The sequence below is a fragment of the Argiope bruennichi genome, chromosome 6 (assembly GCF_947563725.1).
Source record: "Argiope bruennichi chromosome 6, qqArgBrue1.1, whole genome shotgun sequence".
In the NCBI taxonomy this organism is placed as follows: domain Eukaryota; kingdom Metazoa; phylum Arthropoda; class Arachnida; order Araneae; family Araneidae; genus Argiope; species Argiope bruennichi.
This window is the reverse complement of record NC_079156.1, coordinates 39,783,162-39,807,285: the sequence shown is the minus strand read 5'-3', so window position 1 is coordinate 39,807,285 and position 24,124 is coordinate 39,783,162. Positions and strand designations below refer to the sequence as shown.

Below are 24,124 nucleotides of genomic sequence, written 5' to 3'. Positions count from 1 at the left end.
CTAAATTTCATCCAATTCCGTTCCGCCGTGATTGACTAACAAACATCCATCCATCCAAACTTTCACATTTATAATAGTAGTATAGATATGCAGTTTAATTCCAGCTTTTAAACAAATGACATGAATTTTTTTAATGTTTTTTATATCTTGAAACTTTTGGTTATAAGAAGGCGGGGGGACTGAATTGATAACTGATTATTTACAAGCAGGCTGATTTATAAGACTGATTATTTATTATTCAGGGAATAATGATAATACAAAAGACTTCACGAAAAACCATTTATTTTTTGATACATAAATAAAATATTTAAAAAAAAACTTGCAAGGGATATCAGTAGGTTAACAACAACACCAAACAAATACACATTAAATATCACCCAATGAAGAAAGACAATTTTTTAAAAGGTTAACTCATAATAACTCAAAATTTATTTAAAAAAATCAATTTGAGATCAAAATATAAATTTATGTTACAAACAAAAACAAATTACAGAGTCCATTAAAAAATGTATGCATGCTTAAACAGAAAGCATTATTTCCAAAACTGAATAATTGTTACAATATGATAATACAACATGATATCATATGCAATATCTGTTCAATAAACAAAATAGCTTTTACATTTTAAGAATAAAAATCCATTTTTAAGCCATAAATCTATTTTGAAAATGTTGCTAAAGACTAAAAGTTGATGTCAGAGGAGATGTAGGTTTAAAACACAACCTTAAAGCATGCATAATAATTAATACATAGCTTTGCGACAAATTTGATACAATATACAATTTGTGGTGTGCGCAAAAGATGTTGCACAATTAAAATCCTGATTTTTCAGTTTTGATTTTGTATTAAGCATTTTTATGGATTGGATTATATTAAGTTTGTAATACAATTCAATATATAGAATTTTCTTTTGTTAAAATGCATATACATTTTTGATGAACTCTGTATATTAATAGATCTAAAAATAATAAATAAGCAATTTATCATTTTAGATATTCAAATCAGCAATGCATGAAGTCTTTCTAGATTGAAATGATATAAAATACCATTTCATATAAAGATAAATTTCTACAAATAAATTTTTTTAAATTTAATTTTAATATATATATATATATATATATATATTGTAAAAATTTTTTTCCTTAAAAATACCATCTAATAAAACTTAATTTCAAAGAAGAAATGTAAGAATTGGTATATTTCTATGAAAGCAAAAACTGTTTTTAAATCCAATTTCAATGAAATAGAAATCGGAATGGTTATACTTTTTCAAGGAAAGTAATATTAGAATTCTGTAAAACCTATTATGCTTGATAGGCAAAAATAATTTAGAAATACCCACATGTAATTTCAGAACTAAAAATATTATTTCTCCTCTATTAAAAAAAAAGATAAATGCACAGAATAAATAAAATATATGAAATTTCCACATGCAATTTTCTATTTACTTAAAAGAATTTTCATGATTTATTAAAGTTAATCTTCTGAAATTAGAAACTTCATAAAAATGTTGTTCAACATTCTTTACCCTGTTTGACATAAGAATTAATAATGAAAAATGACACTCATATGACCCTTCTCAAGAGACAAAACAATTGAAATTTATTATACTGCTTGCAGGAAGAAAATAATGTGTGGTTTCGGCATAGTTTAAACCAGCATGTAATTAGATGTCATGCATAATGATATTTGTCAATGATGCAACAAGAATTTATTCTTTTATAGGATATTCACAGTTAATTTACAATACTGGGAAAAATATGTATATTCAGAAGGGGGGTGGGGAGAGCCTTAAAGCTAGCATTAATCCAAAATCTGCATGCTTAGAAAAAAAAATCCATACTGGTGAATTACATGGCTTTTTAAAAATCTAAATAGCATTACAGTTCAAAACTCTCAAAAATTAATTCTTTAAAAGGCCATTTTTTTTTCCAAGTAATGATATATTAAAATATTTTTAGGATTTAGATAGACTTAAGTGATATTTAGCTTATTAGATAAATTTAATTTGATTTATTAATTTACTTCACTGATAACTAAGTAATTAATTGCCATATTATTTTGTGTGGGATAAGAGACTGAAACATCTAGGTTTCTATTTTATTAAAAAAATTATGAGAATGTAAGCAACCAACATAACTGCACATAAAGATTGATAAATTTGGTGAGAAGTATAATTTCCTTGGCTCTCAAAAGGATTGTCATAAAACTTTGTTAATTAAATTGGTAATTAATTTTATTAGAAAAGTTATTACAATAACATTTTTTGTTCTCTGCTGCCAAATTATCGAATACCAGTTAATTCAATAACTTAACTATATTTAATCACTAAAACTGAGGTGTCAGCTGACACATAAAAAGTTGAAATTTGATGAATAATTAGGAGAAAAAACCCTAATTTCAGAACAATAAAACTTTTATAACAACCACTTTAAATTGCTTCCAAAAGAAGGGATATAATGTTTGTAGTTTCAAACCGGTGATGTCATATGATAAGCAGCATTTTTTTTTTTGGAATCCACAGTACACCCTTCCAGGGAGAAAAATGAAAGGATTTGACAGCACATCATGACAGTATGTATTTAGATGATATGCAGTCATATGAGCCATGCTGTCACACGAATTAATTCTTTCAAATGATTATTCTCTAAGTACACTAACAACAATTCTATGTACCTAAGTGACTAGATTTTATAAGAGAGGGAATACTTTTGGCACATTATAAATAAAATTTGGTACAATCTCTAAGAGAAAATAAGAATTCTGGAAGCAAACAAACTGAAAAGAAATGATAAAATTAATTTAGCATGGAAAATAATTTATACTTTACAAATGTTCAATATCTACAGCTTTTGAGAATTTTTTAATAACATTCTGACAGTGCTATTGAATTTACTTCTTTTTTCTGTAGTAAAAGAAAGAATGTAAATATCCATACTGAAAATTAATTTGCTCTAGAATTAAGGAATAGGCATTGCAATTTAAAATGAGAGTTTACAATATGAATTTCAATGTTCATTTTCGTTGCTTTATATTTATCCTTACACACAACCCAATTGATATGATTGCTTTAAGTGCAACTGTATGTTTTTTTTCATTTCTCATGATGAATTTACTTGAAAGCTTTCCTTTTAAAAAGGAAAATATTACATAATAACTCTTATGGCAACAGACTATAACTAAATAAATACATACTTTTATAACTAACCACAAATTACCCATAAAAATAATTAGAAAAAGTCTTTTTAACAAATTAAAAAATATTGTCATTAATTCACATAAATTGAGATCAAGTTTTTAGATATAAGGCAAGTCTATTATTTATTCATTTGTTTGTTTTCAGAGTAGGTAATAGAAATATGATGATGATTCAAAAAGATGGAGAATGCCAATGCAGTAGTAAAGTAAAGGTAAGCAAAGGAAGATACATGGGCTGGGCATCACAAAAACAATATGTTTCCATAGCAGTTGCCTCCAAATTTAAGATACAACATATTTTCTGAAACCCACTGTTAAACGAATACAAAAAGTAATAAATATTGTTTATATGAAGAATAATATTCATTAATTAAATCAAATAAAAGGAACATATCTACTACTTATTTTTCAAGAAATTGCTGTTTTAAAAAGCAAATATATTTTTGAAAATGTCACAAATTTTTTTATACATTTGATCTGTTAAGATGGTGAACCATCAAGTAGATGAAAATGAGTTTGACACATGTTAATGTTGCCAAAAAGTTGTATAATAGATGTTGCTGTCTAGCAGGCTGGTCTAAAGACTGGCATTAGTTTCAATCCCAGAATTCAGTAGTGAGAAATCCTGTTTAAAGTTGATTATGAATTACAATCTCGAAGAAAACTTTCAGCTTAAAATATCAAGACCCGTATTGTGGTTTAACTCATTTTTCTGCAAACAGAATGGAAATATTGAATATTAGACTGTAAAGAAATCTTCAAAATTAGAGATGTGTCAAAGAAGAACACTTGTTTGTGTCCTTAATTTAGGACAGAGAAATTATATAGAATTTATATTGAGCAAGCGAACTTGTAACCTGAAATACTCAGCAATGCGTTCAGTGTTCTTCACACATATTTCATACAAGTTCATAATTATACTGGGGAATTATTTAGACCATAAGCCATCATAGACAGAATATAAGGCAATATAAGGTATGAGATCACATCAATCTAACATTGTTGAAAGACACAATTATAGAGTATATAGAATCTCTCTGAGTGGTCTGATGAGAGATGCAGACATGAAATCTTCCAATACATATGCAAAGATTCAGGAGCATTTGTGAGAAATTCATCCAAATGGATGGTAATGCTTGATTTAGCCAAGCTAGATTTATTGAGAAATATTTTGAGGATTAAGGTTTGGCAGGAATGGATCAATCAATTTGATTTTCATATCTTGAGACTTTGAACAAGCACTGTTCCACAATGTTGTTTGTTATCAATTTGATGTCTCATATCTTAAATGAAAGTATGAAATATCAATATTATTCATGAATTAAAGCAAGAGAAAGACATATTCTTTAGTAAAATTCATTTAATTTTACATGGATATTTTTCATTTATTATTTTTCTCCAACAATGAGTTTTTCAAAAAAATATATAACAATTTGATTATGAATTATACTTGATGTCAAAATTACATTTAATACAATAAATGTTTAATTCTCATGTTTCTATGTCAATCTGTTTGTAAATTAGATTTAAAAAAAAAAGGGTCCCTTAAAGGGTAAAATTTGTACCTTAATTTTTGGAAGCTGGTATATTTTTTAAGTGAATGGAAGAGACAGAAGGAATGAAAAACAAATAATATACTTGAATTCATTTTCTTTAGCAATACCATTGGACCACCAATTTAATTTTTATCAATTTGCTTATTTATAACTATATGTGACTCTTATTTTGATCTTAGCATATAATATTTTACAGCAATACTTAATCAATTTTCAAAAAAAATCTTTTCTAATTATTGTTTGATTTTATATTTAATAAATAACTTAGTCCAAACTTTTTTTTTTGAAAAGAAGTCTTAAAGAGAAATATAATATAAATATTTGAAAGATAATATTAAAATCCAGATATTATGTAGAATCACATTCATTTGTACCTGATTGATACAAATCAATCATTTGTAAAAAAGGAACATAACATAATAAATGATTTACTCACTAAAACTGAAGTGTCAGATATCACATAAAAGTTGAAATATGATGAATAATAATTAGGGAAAAAAAATCCCTTTCAAAACTACAACTTTAAATTCCCTTCAAAAGAAAGGATATAATATTCATAGTTTCAAATCATCAAGTCGACCTTCCCAGAGGTCATCTGAAGCAATTTCATGATTTCACATTGGATGGAAGGAAAAAAATGTTAAAAAGAAAAAAGACATCAGAAAAGATGTCTAAGTAGACACAATTAATAATTTTTATTCAAAGAGTGTATCATGTTCCCGAAATGTATGAACCGTAGGATAAGTCTCAAATTTAAGTCGCCAATCATAAACCAATTTCTGCACTTTGGAGCAAATTGTTACAGGCTCATTATACAATTGGCCTGCAGTTCCATCTGTGATATAATATGAAGCAGTGGGATGAAGACTCTGTCGCAAGTACAGCTGAGACTGCTGCCATGCCTATTGGTCAAAGAAACAGAAATCAATAATAGATAAGAAGCCATGTAATTGAAAAAATAATGTTGTACACTGAATGATTTACTTTTTTATAAAAAAATTTGCTATAACTTTTGAATGGAGCCAATTAATGCATACATTCAGCATTCTGATTAAATTTTAAAATCCACAGCACATTTTGAAGGAAGAAACAGTAGTAGCAGTCTACCTGAAACTTTTTACAAAGATATTATCTCTTTCCCTAGTGTTAAAGCTGCCTAAGAAAAACACCGTTTTCTTTCGCTTTTTATATTAAAATAGAAAAACGATATCCCACCGGTAAAAAATTCAAACTTTGTTTATTCCATCTTGGGATTGATCTACAAGTTGCCATCTACAAAATGAGACAGCAAAAAATATTTCTTAAATAACGTTGCCATTCTAAAATAAACAAATAAATAAAATAAAATATTAATACATTTTCAACATCCTCCCACCTTTTGATTATAAATAATAATCAAAATATAATACTATTAGTTAAACACAGTTAAGAGATTCAATAAATGGCAACGTTTTACAAATTTTCAATTAATATTTAAATATAAAAATGAAAATTAATGGGAAAATGTCCAATCAAAAACAAAATAAATCACAAGTTCAGTCTCTCTGGCAATTTAATTCTTCTTCCGGCTCTACTAAATTTCATCTCGTTGCCAGAAGTACTGTCAGAAGTTTTGGTGATGTCATTTGACTTATTCAAATCATCTGGTGTCATCGAAGTGGAGAAGTCATCAGAGGATGTTAACTCTAATGGATATATTCTTTGAATTGGTCGCAGGAAATTCTGCTGTGAAGTTTGCACTCGAACAAGTCGTACATGTCCATCTTTACCTGGTATGATTTCTGTGATACGACCTAAAGGCCAGACAAGTCTCTTTTTATTATCTGCTTCCACCATAACAATGTCACCAACAGTAACTGTACATTTTCTTGATTTTTTATTTCTCCGCTGTATGAGAGCACCCAAATACTCAGATCTGAAGCGATTTCTTAAGTCTTTAAGCACTGCTTGTCTGTATTTGAATTTATTGCTCACAGAATTTTGCTCTACAGCATCTATATCAGGAAGATTGCATTCATGCACATCTTGTATGAACATCGATGGAGAAATTGGTTTTATAGCTTCCTCTTCGCAAATGTAAGTTAGAGGTCTTGAGTTGATTACACGCTCGCAGTCTGCCAAAACCGTTATCATCTCCTCATAATTGAGACGTGCCTGTCCTAACACTTTCTTCAAAAGATCTTTTAAAATTCTAATTAATCTCTCCCACCATCCGCCCCACCAGGCAGCAGTTGGAGGATTAAACTTCCAGTCAATAGAGTTTATTGCTCCATATTTTTGGATGCGGTTCCAATCCAGTTGTTTTAAATAGTTGGCTGCTCCAACAAAATTGGAGCCATTATCGCAGTATATTGTTGTGCATCTTCCTCTGCGAGAAACAAATCTCCTAAAGGCCATTAAAAAAACATCAGTCGATGCAGCAGTAACAAGCTCGAAATGAACTGCTCTGTACACTGCACAAGTAAAAATTAGAACCCAGCTCTTCTTGTCTTTAAGGAATAAAGGTCCAGCCATATCAACGCCAGTTATCTGAAACACCGCAGCATCCTTTACTCTATTTTCTGGAAGGGGGGGACTTATAACTTCTATGTTCTTTGAGCTATATCTTTTACACGTAATGCAATTGGCCACCACATGTTTCACCGCTTTTCTTCCATTTAGGATCCAGTACTTTTCTCTAAGTGCATTCAATAGTATCTGGACTCCAGCATGACAGTTCTTAACGTGAGCATTATAGATTAACCGCTTTACCACTTCATGCTTCGGAGGAAGAACAATAGGTTTAAGAAAATCTTCACTGTCCTTGCGATAAATAATTTTAGTTTTCAAACGGATGATGCCAAGATCGTCTTTAAATACTTGTAGGGTTTTTAATCTCTTTTCTTCTTCTGGGAGAAAAGACTCATTCTGTATCATAAATAAAACCTTCATTTCTGCTTCCTGAAATTCTGTAGCGGTTAATTCACCATGCTTCTTCTCAGTTATATTTTTGCAGTTGTTCATGAAGCGGAGGATCCATGCAACAAGACGAACTATTCTATCATAGTTCGAAAAATATCTGTAGTACCAGTTTGCAACACCACGGGCTTCATTATTTGATAATATAAAAGTCGTCTTAGACTTTTCCTTTCTAATCTCTTCTTCATTCCAATCATGGTTGGTGGAACCCATAATGTTTTGAAATTCAAAAGCATTTTTCATCCATTGTGGACCCTCCCACCATCTTAGGGAGACTAGATGTTTTGCCTTGCAGCCCCTGGAAGGTAAATCTGCCGGATTCTTATCACCAGGTATGTGTCTCCATGATGTAGGATTACTCAACTTCCTTATCTCTTGGACTCTGTTCCTAACGAAGACAGACCAATTTTCTTCTCGTAATATCCATGCAAGCACTGTTGTAGAATCACTCCAGTAATATATCGTAACATTTTTCCAACCAAGAGCTTCAACAACTGAATTCGCTAGCCTCGCTCAAATCACCGCCGCAAGAAGTTCCATTCTTGGGATAGTTGTGCCTCTTAAAGGAGCCACTCGAGATTTCGCTGCAAGTAGAAATAGCTCGATTCGACCATTATTTTCTATTCTAAGGAATGTAACAGCAGCATATGCATCTTTGCTTCCATCAACAAACGTATGAATAGTGCAGTTGCTTATATCTTTTGAAGATGCTTGAACACACCTAGGAATCTGTATGTCAGACAAATGCTTAAGTTCTTGAAACCACTGTAGAAATTCTTTACGAAGCTCACCAGTTACTTCTTCATCCCAACTTGTACCTAATGTCCATGCCTTTTGTAGCATTATTTTCGGACAGAGCATCACTGGTGCAGTGAATCCAAAAGGATCAAATACTTTATGTACTGTAGATAACATACTCCTTTTAGTTACTTTTTCCACATTAATGCCATCCAGCCATTTCATGTTAATTTTCAAAGTGTCTAATTTCTTATTCCAAATAAGACCTAATACCTGAGCTTCTTCCTTTGAATTAGTTTCACAGTCGCCAGACCATTCCCATTCTCTAAGATCAAAACCACCTTTTGCCATCAAGGTTTTAGAATTGTCAATGAATCGATCTAATTGGTCTTTACTGTCGACACTAGTAACGACATTATCAATGTAGAAACTCTCCAAAAGTCTTTTCTTCAAAGATTTTTCAAATCCTTCACATTTTTGAATATGGTACTCAATTACTGAAGCTAAAAGAAAAGGGCTACATTTTACCCCAAAAACAACTCTTGTGTGACGAAAAACTCTCAATTTCTTTTCTTCTCTATTTTCCCACCACAAAAACCGAAGGAAGTCTCTATCCTCTTTACGAATACTAATTTGCAGAAAAGCTTTCCTGATGTCAGCTATAACGCCAAGCTGTCCCTCTCTGAATCGAAGAAGAATATTTGGAATAAGCTCAATGAGATTAGGACCACATTCCAAGCACTGATTCAAAGATGGATAATTTGCTAATCTCGCTGAAGCGTCAAACACCGGACGAATTGGAGTAGTGCTGCTGCTTAGTTTTATCACTGCACGGTGAGGTAAATAATTACCATAAGAGTTCATTTCGTTGGTAGGAACTTCCTCTATTATGTCTTTATCTAACCAATTTAGAAGAATATTTTCATATTTCTCATACATATTCATAGCTATAAGTTTTGAGGTAGTGTAGTCGAGCCTTTTCCTCGCCAAATCCAAGTTGTCGGGCAAAGGTGACTTATCATCAGACCATGGTAAACAAACCTCATATCGACCATTTTTATTAATTGTTACCGTTTCTAAAAAATGCTCCTTGGTCCGAAGATCAATCTCGTTCTTAGATTTTTTCTCAACAGGATCATTGATTCCGATTGAATCTAATTTCCATAAATTTGTGATTTCAGCTTCATTTACAAATAAGGACAGCACTGTTAAAGCCAGGTTTTCTTCCGAAGATTCTTCCTGTGGTACCTTACCCATTAAGGTCCATCCTAAGAAAGTTTCTACAGCGACAAGACCTGAAGATAAGACTTTTCTTTTGCCAGTTAACATTTTCCCCATAACGTCAGCTCCAATTAGAATATCAATGCCTTCACAAGTATCGCTAATATCAGTTAGATTAATCTGATTTTCCTCTAATTCTTTTATCCAGGGACCTTTAAAAACCGGTCTAATATTGTCACAAATGATAGATTGATCCAGAACTTCAAAATTACAGCCGAAATCTCCAATCAAATTTCTCAATTTTACTTTATAACAATTATGTTTAAATTCATTAGTGATAACGCCACCAAAAAGAGAATGTATCAATTTTTCACATCGAACGGGTGTATAATTCATTTCTTCAGCTACACTTTTCAAAATGTAAGATTTGTGTGATGCAGAATCAAAAAGTAACCTCACAATTTTCTGTTTATTATCCGATACCACTTTAGCTTTGAGAGTTTGAAGAAATATCTTAGGGCTGTGTTTATTAAAATTAGCCATATTAACATCTAGTGCGGGTTTATCTTCTTTTCCCTCTACAGACATCTTTTGCGAATCAAGCACATCACACATTATAGGAAAATGTTTTTTAGAACATATCAGGCATTTTAAAACTGCTCGGCATCTTTTAACTGCGTGAAATGGCGATAAACATGCAAAGCAGCATCGTTTTTCCTTGACTATTTTTTGTCTTTCCGATAGAGTCATTTTTTGAGCCGTAAAGCAATCTGAACTTGAATGCTTACCACCGCAAAAAACGCAAGATTTCTTTACATATTTATCTGCAGCAGTCGTTAACAAACCTATAGCTGTAGGTACTTTATTTCTCAAATTCTCCGAGCTATATTGTTTCTTTTTCAAAGGTCTGTATTCTTGGCCCTTTCCTAAACCGAAACCGGCTACAGCCAAACATATTCTTTCTTCTCCTTCAACTTCCGTTTTCAAAAATTGCATCAAATTATCCAATTTTCCTTTCGCGTCAGAGTTAATACTGGAAATATTACTACGATTCCAAGCCTTTAAAAATTCAGCTGGGAAACACGATTCAACCATAGGATACAAAATGGATGCACATTTATCTGTGGTTACACCTAATGTTTCTAATGCTCGTAAATATGATTCAAGCTTATCATACAAAGAAGTTAATGAAAATGTTTCTTTTGTTTGCACAGAAATAATTAATTTTAATAATTCTCTCACATATACTTCCACTAAAATATCTTCTCTACCAAAACGCGATTTTAAACAATCAATAGCCTTTTGATAGTTGGCGCCAGTTGGCGGAAAACTTTCAACAACCTCTCTAGCACGAGAACCAGAAATTGTTGCTTGAACTAGGTACTGAAATTTGTCTTCTGGTGCGATATCCTCATCTTTATGTATTTGCTCAAATTGACTCCAAAATGGGAGCCAATCTTTAATATCGTCGCCAAATTGTCTAAATTCTAATCTAGGCAGTGTAAACTTTCTCTTATAATTATTTAAATCAGCAGTAGAATTAGCAGAAAATGACTGACCTCTATTTTGAGATTGTATTCTTGCCAATTCTATTTCTTTTTCAATTTCAAGCTGCAATCTTCTATCTTCCTTTTCAGCTTCAAGCTGCAATCTTCTATCTTCCTTTTCAGCTTCAAGCTGCAATCTTCTATCTTCCTTTTCAGCTTCAAGCTGCAGTCTTCTATCTTCCTTTTCAGCTTCAAGCTGCAATCTTTTATCTTCTTTTTCGGTTTCTTCTTTTAATTTCCTTTCCGAAATAACATTACTTAAAAGTTCTTGAACGAATTCTGGATCATTCTTATATTCACAACTTTTTAAAATAAGATCTTTTAATCCAACTATCGTAATATTTTCTGATACGTCTTCTCCAATTTCAGACGCAACGTATTTCAGATCTTCTTTTTTAAAACCTTTTATTGCTTGAAACATCTTGATTTATTTTTGTTTCGAGAAAGTCCTGTCGCGGACGCCAAAAAATGTTAAAGCTGCCTAAGAAAAACACCGTTTTCTTTCGCTTTTTATATTAAAATAGAAAAACGATATCCCACCGGTAAAAAATTCAAACTTTGTTTATTCCATCTTGGGATTGATCTACAAGTTGCCATCTACAAAATGAGACAGCAAAAAATATTTCTTAAATAACGTTGCCATTTTAAAATAAACAAATAAATAAAATAAAATATTAATACATTTTCAACACCTAGCATACAATTATGGATCTTGGACAAGGATGTGAATACCATGAATACTCAGATTTTTATTTTTAGAGATACATGAGAGCTTTGTAGCAAAGTACAGTAAACTAAGTATGCATTTTTACTTCCATCAAATAAAACCAAAATTTATCACAGAACAGCAATTTTAGTAACAAGATCCTATACTATCTAAGTCATTGCATAGTTGAGTTATTTTGTTTTATGCATAGTCTAAAAGAATCAATTCATTAAAGAATGAAGTTCAAAATTTTATTCTATCTACATTTTAGATGCTAAAACAGAAAATAAAATTTTATTTATACAAGTCATTAAATTTTTGAGTTGTCATCCAAAAACATGGAATAACAAAAGTCTAATCCTCTGATAAGTTTTGTTTCAAATTTTGATATGAATTTATGTTTTAGACTCTAAATTCGTATGTCATTTTTTTATTCAATTAGTTCTTTATATACTGTAGCTATTGTGTTCACTTCTATTTGGGTGGCCAAACTTCTTATGAATGCATTTTGTTCAAAATCTGACAAAAATCTACAAATTTAGTTTAAAGACTACATATTTCATCCAATGCATTTTTGATTTATTACATATACATAACAGATAATTTCTAAAAATTTTAATTCTTTTTATGTTTTGAAATAGATCCTTCCATTTCACTGAAGTTGGTGATGATATTTTAGAAAAATGACTGTTATGTTTAGAAAAAAAAAAATGTAAATCAATTTTGCATTCAAAATAAATGCAATATATTTAACAAATTTAAATATATAAATAAGAATTGCTTAACTAGAAATATAAGTTTAAATAAAATTTTGAAACACATACCTTTTGCAGATGAGAAGGTATTTTTTCAAATTGCCTGCTGTTTATTACAGACACTGATATATTAGTGGGAAAAGGTTTTGTTTGCCATACTTCACTGAAAATATATATGTTTGAAAAAATAAAATAAAATAATAATAATAATACATCACACACTAAATTATCCATACATAATTTTCATCACTTACTTCATTTGTACAAAACTTGTGTTTAATAGCAAATGCTCATGAAATACAGCACTCATGTGACTAGGGTTGCACAAATGAGACAGCTAAAAAGGTCAATAGACAATATTTACAAGATTAATGCACATTTGTATTATTTGCATGGCATTATTAACCTCTAAGCAGCCAGTTTGAAATTCAAACTATTATGAAGTATTTTAGAAAATAAAATCAGTATTAGAGAAATATCTTTATTGCTTTGATTGCTAAAAGATTATTTTATCCATTCTGCGAGACTGGTTAGTTAACAAACAATTAATAATATAAAATTATATAATTAAAACATACCTTTTAAGCAATTCAATTTATTATCAACAATAGCATCTTTCTAATTTAAATCATAACAACGCAAAAGTCAGGCATTTAATAACCCAGCCATAGTTTATTAATTAAAATCAATGTTTCATTAAATTGCTGCAGTATAGTTAATATTAATTTTATAAATTTCTAATAAAAGAATGATCTCAACTAAATTCTGATTAATTGTTCACCTAAATAAAATGTTGCAAACATTATATAATCTTTGTTAATAAAGTAAATGATTAAAAAAAATATTAAATTAAAAAAAAGATTTTAAAAAAAATCTGGCACCTTATGCATTACAAAAATCTATCTATACTTAATATGACAAATATTTACTTACTTGCCTAAGTTCAACTTCTTTGGGTACTGACCCACCATACACATCAGGTTTCAACCAGCCTAAAAGTGCAGCAATACGTGATATTCCAACATAAGCAGATAGCTGGAGAGACTGTAAAGAAGGCAATAAATGCATATTCCTGGGAGAGAAGAAAAAATATGTAAGATTCATCTTCACTTTTCAACATGCTTATAAAAGATAACTAAAATAAATGACTGAAATTAACAATATGAACAATAATAATAATAGAAAATGAAAATTAACAATATGAGCAATAATAATAATATGAAGTGAAAATTAACATTATGACCTCTAAACCAAACAGGACATAAACTGGACTTCATGTGGAATGAAATATTTCATGCACATCTGGCTATCAGATACATGTTGATATTGTCGCAAAAGGAAGATCTTCGCATTGTCACTGTGGCTCAGATGTAAAGTACACGCTCGGAAAGCACAAGGGCGGGGGTTCGAATCCCAGCCACATCGTATTAATGTAAAGGTTAAACTTTAATTTGAATTTCTTGTTATTCATTTGTTAATGGTCTAGAAGCTTCTAGAACTTTCTTTATAATTTTAGTTTATTCTGTAAATGTATAATTTCTGAGTTTCACAAGCAGTGGAATCAGTTCTTTGCCTGCATGTTACGAGTTGCTTAAAGCTAATAAACTTTATATAGTGTTACTTTGTGACTTGTTATTCTTTGCATCTTCATGACAATATAAAAGTTATGAAAAAACAAAATCAAAAAGATATTACAGGGAGAAGTAAACAAATGGTAGTGTGTAGTAAAAGGCATGGACTTTTACATATTCATAAAGAGGTTTCTCATTTATTGAAGAAAAGTAAAAATGATAAATTTAAATCAAGTCTTTCACCCCTTAACATTGAAATGTACCACTAACTTTTTATTTATTTCCTCGTTACTTCAATAAACAAACTTTATTTACTTTTAAATAAAAGAATTCAAATCAGGTTCAAAGGAAGTAAACAATTAACTTGAAATAAAGGAATGGAAGTATTTCAAATTGTAATACTAAAGCCCCAATTCCTAAAAATATTTAATTTTAATACACATTGAAAATTTGTTTTCTTCTCTAATTTTTCAAAAAGGTTACAGATTTCTGCAATACAGAAACTCCCTTTTTGAATTGTAATTCAATTTTTTTCTCTTTTTGAATTTAAAACTGTTGATTAATCTATATTGGGTTTTTCTTATTCTTTTCCTCATTTTCAGATGGTAATCTTTGTTCATTCCATATTTTCCACAAATTTAGAGCCATTTTTTTGCATATAATTTTTTATAACATTTCTTCCAATTCATCTAAAACTAAATACTTTGTAACATATGCATCTTTTTTTTAAGGTTTTCAACCACACTATTCTTAATTCAGGAACATTTCCTTTCAGCTAATCCCCTTTGGCTCTGGGATAATATCAAAAGCTAATTAACCCCCAAGATTTCTGATAATTCTTTTAACCTGCTAAATATTTTGTTAAAAACTTATGAATTTGATTTCTTAACACCAAACTTCTTAAATTCTACTGAAGTACAAAGTATATCATTCAAAAAATTGTTAAGAGATATTTTAAGACGAGTAGAAATTAGTATAACAAAGTACAATAAGGAAATAGTAGAGTCTCTCAAATTCATTCAAGATATTTCTCTTGTCATCACTTCCAATTCACAAAAAAAGATTTTTTTTAAAAAATCTTCACATTTTATTATGGACTTGTTTGATTATTGTCTTTGGATCTACACAACACATACTCCTAGTAAGTGCATAAATGAGAGGAGAATTATCAAACTCTATGAATGAAAATATATATACATACTTTTTTCCCTGATTAGTAAGCATTTTTAGTATTCAGTTCAAACTGGAACTCATACTAACTTTGCTGATATTGGTATACAAATTTTTGTTTGAAAAATCAAAAATGGAAATGCGATTCACAGTTGCCAGTTCTTCAGAAATATTATATTTTCATGACAATGAAAATTTTGAAACAGCTTATGACCAACTTCTTTTCTTCCTCTGACAAAAATGACAGAACATGGGTAAATGCTCTGACAGGATAATTTTGGTCAATGACAGAAAAGTCCTCAGTCTACTAGACAATATCAGATTTGTGTTACATTTTGCAATGAACTTATCTAATACAGGTTTCAGTGAAGGAAGCTTGCTCATTTCAATATACAATACTAATTCAACTCACATTTTGGCTATTCTTTCAACAGCAACTGCTTTCTTTAGCCACGTGGTTATACAATGTTTTTTTTTTGTATTTTTATATAAAAGAATGCATTAAATAATATATATTTCTTAATCATTGAAAATTTAAGGTACTCTTCTATTTTTACTGGTAAATTGTACAGATTAGATAAAGAGAAGTCAATATCCCAAATGTTGATTATCTTTCCATGTCTAAATGAATTGTTGACAATATAAAGTCCTTAACTACCCACATTTATTAACAATGTAGAAAATTATTTTTGTATTTCATCAGTCAATATGTTTTTTTTAAAAAATCAATGATTATAGCTAAAATCTTGTTTTAAATCCAACATCCCATAGAATAATGAAATTCTTGTAGAAAAACTTCAGCTGTAAAATGACTCAGATATCTGGTTTCAACCTGCTTATTTCTCTTTCTATTCCAAAAATAAATGCACAAACCCATTTACAAAGATTTATTGAATGCTTCATTAAAAATTAGACTATATGTATTCAGATCAGGTACACAATTAAATAAACTGTTCTTAATACATGAAACAATGCAAAATGAAATTAAGAAATAACATTTTGTAGGCCCATATGAGAACTTTTAGCAATCTTGCTGTATTGTAACATTTCTTAGTATAAACTTTATCGTTTCTGGTTTCACCGATTGAGGGTTGGTGACAACATGAGTAAGCATATGTCTCTTCCTCTTTCAAAGATAATGACAATTCGTGATGTTTCATATTTAGTAGTGTAACAATAAAATAATTTTAAAAAATAATTATGCATTTTGAATATAGTACATTCCGGTATTGAATATAGTATCCGGTCTGTGACTATCTGGCTAATTTTCTTTTATTGTAATTAAATAAGGAAGGCAAGGCATTGCATTGGCAACAATGCCAAGGCTTTGGAAACAGGCTAAAATGCAGAAGCTGTCATTTATTAAGGAATATTTCAAAAACTAAAAACTGTAAGTTTTGACTCGTATTTTAGGGTTACCTTTTCATATCAGTGTAATCATTTATCAATGAAAAATTAAACTAGTTTGATTAAATTTTCTTAAGAATTAGGCCCACGATTTACATTAATGTCTTTTTTATATTTCCAGCACTTAAGTCAGGCCTTACCAAATTTATGTTAAAATGTGAATAGTTTATATCCTTTAACTTGCTTTTCTTAAAGACATTCTTGAAACATGCAGTGCAAGATGTAAACTACCAATACAGAGCCTTCTGCTTTAACTCGACTCAATAGAGGCAACTACTTCTATGATTCAACAGGATGCGGAAGTGTTCACATTGAGATAAATGGAAGGCTTAATACTCAATAAGAAAATATATATTATAACAGTGAGTTTTGGCATAAAAACTTTGTCTTCTGATATTGGTGGGCAAAGAAACGAACTCATAGAACTCCGAATTATCAGGCTTTTTTGCTATCCAGTCTGCCTATCCACTACATTAGGCTGGATATTCAGGAATACCTTTTTTGAGCAACTGAAACGACCTTACCTGTACCTTTTTTGAACAACTGAGACGAAAATTCGATGCAAGTACACAATTTTGATTACAAATTCACATACGAAATTTTATTTAAATAGTTATTTTTAAATATGTTTTTCTTAGTATTTGCATGTATTTGAATACAGAGCCTGACAGATAGTTAATTAGGGGACAGATTGAGTACAAAATTTGATAAGAATGCAATTTTGTTGATGAAATTCTGTATTAAATATTAGCCATCTAGTTCTTCAAGTTTTTTTAGTTATCTTATTTTTATATGCACATGAACAAACTTCTTGTAAATGGATTAAGAAATCTACGAATTTACTGTAAAGATGATTTTTGAGTTATCAAGTTCATAGATAGCATAATAATAATTAATTCACATTTAAGACTCAAATATGTTTGAAATATGAAAATTCATTAAAATTTCAACAATGGATTTTTTGGTACAATACCTCTACTTTGTTTACAAAAGTAAAAATATATGAGACTTATTCTTTAAAGTAATCAAATAATATATTATTGTCATAAAATATAAATAATATTATTTTCAAATGATAGTTATTTTATTTAATTAATCAAGTTAAAATCTTGAATGGATTGTTTAGCAAATAGTCAGCTTATGTATCAGAGAACCAGTTGAATGAATTAAGTTTGCTGCAAAAAATATCAAAGAAAAGAAGTGATTGGACTATTGAGTATATCACAGTTCATGTTTTTAACCATATTAAATGCATTATTATAAAGAACTTACCAATAATTATTCCAATCCTCTTTTTGTCTCCAAAATAAATCTTCTACCAAAGGATTAAGTAGAATAATATCTGACACATCTCTAAAACAAAATATTTAACCTTTATTACTTTACATTTATTATTCTTTTTTTGAAATATTCAATATTCTTGAATAAATAATTTATTTGGTACAAAAGCAATGTACTTCATTGCTGTTAAAATAATTGAAAGATAAAATAAAGTGTTTTAATAATCTGTAGCAAATTAAAAGACAATACGGTTAAAAAAATGTTACAAATAGAATGTACATCAATGTGCTTCATTCCTAATAAATGCTGTGATCAATACTAAATACTAAGACAATGATTTGCTTTCATGTTATTATTTCTTTATACAGAATAGCACAATTTATTTTAGACTTAGTAAATAAAAATTACATATATCATTTTGTGTTTAATGCCCACCTTAAGACATAATGAAAATTGTTAGTTAATTTTTATCTAATACAGCATAATGGCACTAAAAATTCTTTCAAATGAACAACATAATTATGATTGATTCACATTGCAAGATATAAAATTAAATTACTGGGTGAAAAGATTAAGCAAAAAATTCATTGATATGCATTACTAGATAGCTACAAGAAAAGTTTTCTAATAGAAAGAAATACATATTTTGAAAAAAAAAAAAAAAATCATACTGAAATTTAAGATTTGGAACAATAAAAGGTAGTTTAACTCAATTTTAAAAAACACATGAAAGCAATACATAAACGATATCATACCCTGGATACGTGAGGCTATAATGCCTAGCAATGAGTGCCCCAGTTTCTGAACCAACCATAATAAAAGGTCGATCAATAGGTCTGGCAACTGTGACTAGATGATGCAAATCGCATGTCATTCTAAAATAAATAAAGTTTTTTTTTAAATAATATTTAAATTATTTTACATAAAAGATATATATCTTTAAAAAAAATTAACACAAATATCTGAAACTTACTGCTCCAAGGTAGCAACCTGAGATACAAATTTTCTATTCTCTGTTTTTTGATTTCTATTTATTTCATTCTAAATATCAAAAGAGGAGAGAAACAATTTCTGAAATAAAATAACTAACAAAATCTGTCTACAAAGAAAATTATACTATCAGAGAAAGCATAAAAATTGATTGACATGCAAATTGAACAAATGCCAACATTTTATGTTTCCCTGTTAACCCAAATAGATAAGATTGATAATGAAATCATGACAACAGTAGGTAAATGAGTTTAAATAATTCATTAAACATTTTTTAACATCATATCTTTATATAATTAAATCCATATTACCCACTTTCTCAGCAAGAAATCATTAACTGATTCTGCTAAAAATCAGACCAGCAAATTGATTTTAGAAAATCAGATTGCAGAAAATAAATTTTTCAATTAGAAGAATAAAGTTTGTAATTTGCATATCACTTAAAATAATTCAAACTTAAGTAATGATTGATAGTTTTATCAGTGCAATATGGATTTCTAAGAAGTCAATAAAAAAATCTAATTATTTGACTGATTTTTTTCATCAAATACAAGAGCTGTTTGGGGAACCAAGTACTGTACAGTCTACTCCATATTATTACAAGTAATTAAATGATACCTTAAAAAGAAATTACTATTCAATTGAAAATTTTATTAAATGCAGTACCCCACATATTTGTTAAAAACATAAACTATAATTATTTTAAGAATTCACAGAAATAGTTTGAATAAACAAACATTTATTGTGTAATTCACATTCACAAGTGAATACATTAATATATGACATCATAAAAATATTATATATATATATATATATATATATATATATATATATATATATATATATATATATATATATATATTATTCATACACACATATATCAGTACTGATTATAAATTTAAGACTATGGGCATTAACATTAATTGAAAAGAAATTTTCATTCAGTTATTAAGTGTTAAATAATAAAACAACATTAGAATGAAGCAGATAGTATAGACAAAATCAAATTAATTTATTTATAAATCTACATGAATTAAAATCAAACTGATTTCATTTATAAAAGAAAGTAAATTTATACTCACAACAAAATTTATATATATATATATCCGCCTCAGTTTAATATTTTTTTTATAAAATATATACAAATTGAAAATACAATTAATCAATTTTAGGATAATTTGATTATGAATATAATTAGTTGCATATAACGAACACTAATTTTAAAAATTTAAATATTTATCTGACATTCTCAAAAGGTAATGCCAATAAGATTTACAGGCAATACATTAAAATTTAATAAACAAAAATATTCTAAAAGAACCTTCCATAAAACAAAGCAACTCATTGTGAAACTTCTCATCATTTTTAACTTACTACAAAAGGTAGATCACTGAATCCTAGTCCAGCTCGATCATAAACACAAACCTAGAATAATTGAAATAAATAATTCAAATTACTTAACTGATAACATTTAAAAAAAAAATATTATCTGTATAAGATTACAAAATGGATTTTATAGTTACTTTTGAGATTTTCGATAACTGTTGTTGAACTAAATACCAAACATCAGAAGTACCTCCAGTTGGAGCATCCAAAATAACTATCAACAGAAAAGAGAGAAAGAAAAAAAATAATTAATAATTAATTTGTGCCACACACACACAGACATTTGTGCAGAACATGCATTGTAAAATATTAACATAGTATCATATTTCTATAATAAAATAATTTAAGTAAGAAAATTGATTAGATTTCCAATAAAATGCATTCAAACCTATTCACTTTAGATTAATTTTTCAAATAATTTATCGAACTAATTATATTAAATTGAAAACTGCACTTAACATTAAAATGATTTAATTTTTATTTAAATAATTCTTTGTTTAAGTAACATCAAATTATTTCTTAATCTAATTTTACAGGTTAAAATAAAACAAAAATATATAGATACAGAGTTACTGAAAACTGTAAGAAAATTTTCTACTTGTAGGAACACCTTTGCCAATACAGCTGATAAACATCTTTTGTCCCCATCCCATGTCAATTTGTTCCCCTATAATAAATAAATAATAATAAATTCTTACTCCTGATGCTTAAATTGGAATGATTATAACAAATGATCAAGGGTTACAAAACCTTATTTTATGATTTAGCACAGATGGGAAAAAGATCACATTATTAAGAAAGCATAAAAACTCATAAAAACAAATTTATGCAGCAATCAATCATTAGAATCATAACACAAAATAAAAGTCACATTATGTATTAATAATCAAGTAATATTAAATAACAAGACACATTAATAATCAAGTTATATTAATAAGTAAGAACAATCACAAAGCGCAGTTAATAGGCTGGTAGTTGGTAGATGTTTACAGGAATATAGTCATGTTGATTTTGATGCAACTGAAAGGTACATAATTAATTATTTAGAGAGGCAAATTATTCATTATTATTTTTAATTAATTATGGCTTGATTAAAATGGTTCCATAGATTCATGATTAATTATGTAAAATTAGGACTTCAGAGGAGCAGTAACATAGGGATCAAGTTGCAAGTGGATTACAGATAGATACCCTAGGCACTTTATGGACAAAACATGAGTGTTCATGTCACTCTTTTAAGGAAATGTCAATATGGGACAAAAAAGGATATGTTCTCGGCACCCTTTACCTTTGCAATACCAAGGCTGGCTAAGAACATAAATTTGCCTTTGCATTCTTTTAATTACTCCCATATAATTTTATCTCAGTGATTTGTTATAATTCCCCAATAGAAGTTATACTTTATGACAGAAAAAAAATCATGTGGGTGCTTAGATAGTTTGAAAAAATTAAAAATTATGTATATTTAAACTATCCCATAATATGCTGAATGGAAAGCCTAAAATATGTTACATAAAACATTCTTAGATACAATGCTGCATCTATCAGTAGTTCACAAATGGCTGTAAGATGATACTTCTATGATGTTTCAAGTTGTTTTACAAAACTATCCACTTGCTTAACAGGAAAGAAAACTTCATTCCTCAGAGAAGGCAAACTTCTATTGGTTACTGGTAGTCTACAAATGTCATATAGATGTCACCCTATTCTGTCTGTAAACAGTTGTTAGTGTAGACATTGTCACTGAACCCTAATTTCCAATATACTTCTTGTAAATTCCTGATTTTAATGGTTTGTACATCATTTCATTTCACTGTTTCATGTCATTCAGCTTGAACCTATTGCTAGCAGCTGTTTGTTTCTCGGTCCTACGTCATGGTCTTTTGCAACTGTAGCATTTTGATATGCGTTAATCACAGCAGCAGCAGCATGCAAATAATTCATAAAATTACAGAAATATTGTTGCACTTGGCAAGAAGATAATAAGCAATTCTTTTCTAAATATTTTTTAAATAATTACCTAAATCAGCAACTAGTACAATAATTTTTGAATATCTACAAGACACTTTATTTGCCAACCAGACCTACATATTACACATGCTTTCAGATACTAGCATTACTATACTGGTACTGAAAATAAGAAATAGCAACAACAATTAGAATCAACTGTGTAAAATCAAGAGTGAAGGGGAACTATAGTTGTAAAAATTATATATATATATATAAAAGAATACATGTGAATTTTAAAGTTTCAGAAACAATATTGGGCAGTTAATATATTAACCAATTTGTAATAACAGATGAAGCAATTATTGGATCATCTCAAGTTAAAAACCACTGTCCTCAACATTACAGAATAAATTAAAACATTGTCATGAAATAGTATATGACATTTGAAATTCAAAATATATTCTATAAATGTTTGCCAAAAAAGTTCTGAGATTTAAAGATAATTTTCAACAATTACATATTTGATTATCTTTAAATTAAAAATATAAATTTAATCTAATTTTTAATTTTACTGATACACAATAAGACAAAATAAGATTTATTTACTTTTCTCTAGTCAAAAGAGCAGACATAAACAACATAATTATAATAAATATCACAATCTGAAGCTGCTAAGCTTGTTTTCAAATTGTGTAGTTATTTTATAATGTAATATTAGAAGTTTATTTCTGACCATACTTTAATACTTTTATCAATAGCATATTAATTTATGGCAATCAACATTAACTACCTCTATATTATTTTTTTTAGAATCATCATCATTTCTTAGCATCTGTTTTGTCGGTTTATGCAAATCAGATGGAACTGATCAATTAGCACAGAAAAAAAATGAAAAATTTAAAATTAATACAAACCTTCTGCAGGAAGAAGAACAGAACTCTCTCTTTTTAATGAAGCATAATTTAAAATAGGAGGAATGATCAGAATGATAAAAATGTATTTCATGAAAGAAATGCGTTCACAAAAGCGCCTGTAAGCTGAATTTCGAATTTCATTTTCATTATTACTTTTATCCCTTGAAGATGGTTCATTTCTTGATGGCTTTTCCTATAAAAAAATGTAATAAAAAGTAGAACAGTGAAAAAAAAAAAATCAGTCAAAACTAGTTTTAGAAATACACGAAAGACAAAGGGGATTTAAAATTTGTAAGAGTTGGTTTCGATACAAACCAAAGTTTCGTTTCTTGTGTTCCGCCGATGCATAGCACAGTATAGTTCAAAGTACAGATATAACTCTTGTATACTAGATAATTAAACGACTAGATTATCTTGGTTGTTTTAATAAAGCAGATCTTAAAATTAATTTTAAAAGTTGGAATTTTCGATTTGTATAAGTTAATTTATAAAAATTTTTAATTTTCGATCTAAATAATATATATATATATACTTCACTATATATCAAGAAAATCTACAATATCCAAAGTTGATTTTAATAAAATCTAGACTGTCATTTTGAAAATGTATTATTAAAGAATGCAAGGCCAGCTATTTCACGATGGTTTTGTTTTGCAATTTGTTGTTTTCATTTGAAGAGATGCCGCAGTAACGGTCCCAGTGATCTCTTTTTATTAAACAAATAGAAAAATAAAATATACTATAAATAAATTTAATATTTATAGTTTTGGATAAAT

The 24,124-nt window shown here is 28.7% G+C and overlaps 1 protein-coding gene across 1 annotated transcript; it reads right to left on the bottom strand.

Moving 5' to 3' along the window:
• Positions 1 to 5,426: 5,426 nt before the first annotated feature.
• LOC129971525 (uncharacterized) lies at positions 5,427 to 24,058 on the bottom strand. Its single transcript, XM_056085380.1, has 12 exons — positions 23,664 to 24,058; positions 23,349 to 23,541; positions 21,083 to 21,151; positions 20,622 to 20,698; positions 20,473 to 20,523; positions 19,082 to 19,149; positions 18,864 to 18,983; positions 18,100 to 18,180; positions 13,613 to 13,751; positions 12,934 to 13,016; positions 12,749 to 12,842; positions 5,427 to 5,656 (listed from the first exon to the last, which is right to left on the bottom strand). Exons 1-12 carry the CDS (start codon positions 23,694 to 23,696, stop codon positions 5,450 to 5,452), a joined length of 1,215 nt encoding a protein of 404 aa, XP_055941355.1. The 5' UTR covers positions 23,697 to 24,058; the 3' UTR covers positions 5,427 to 5,449.
• Positions 24,059 to 24,124: the final 66 nt, after the last annotated feature.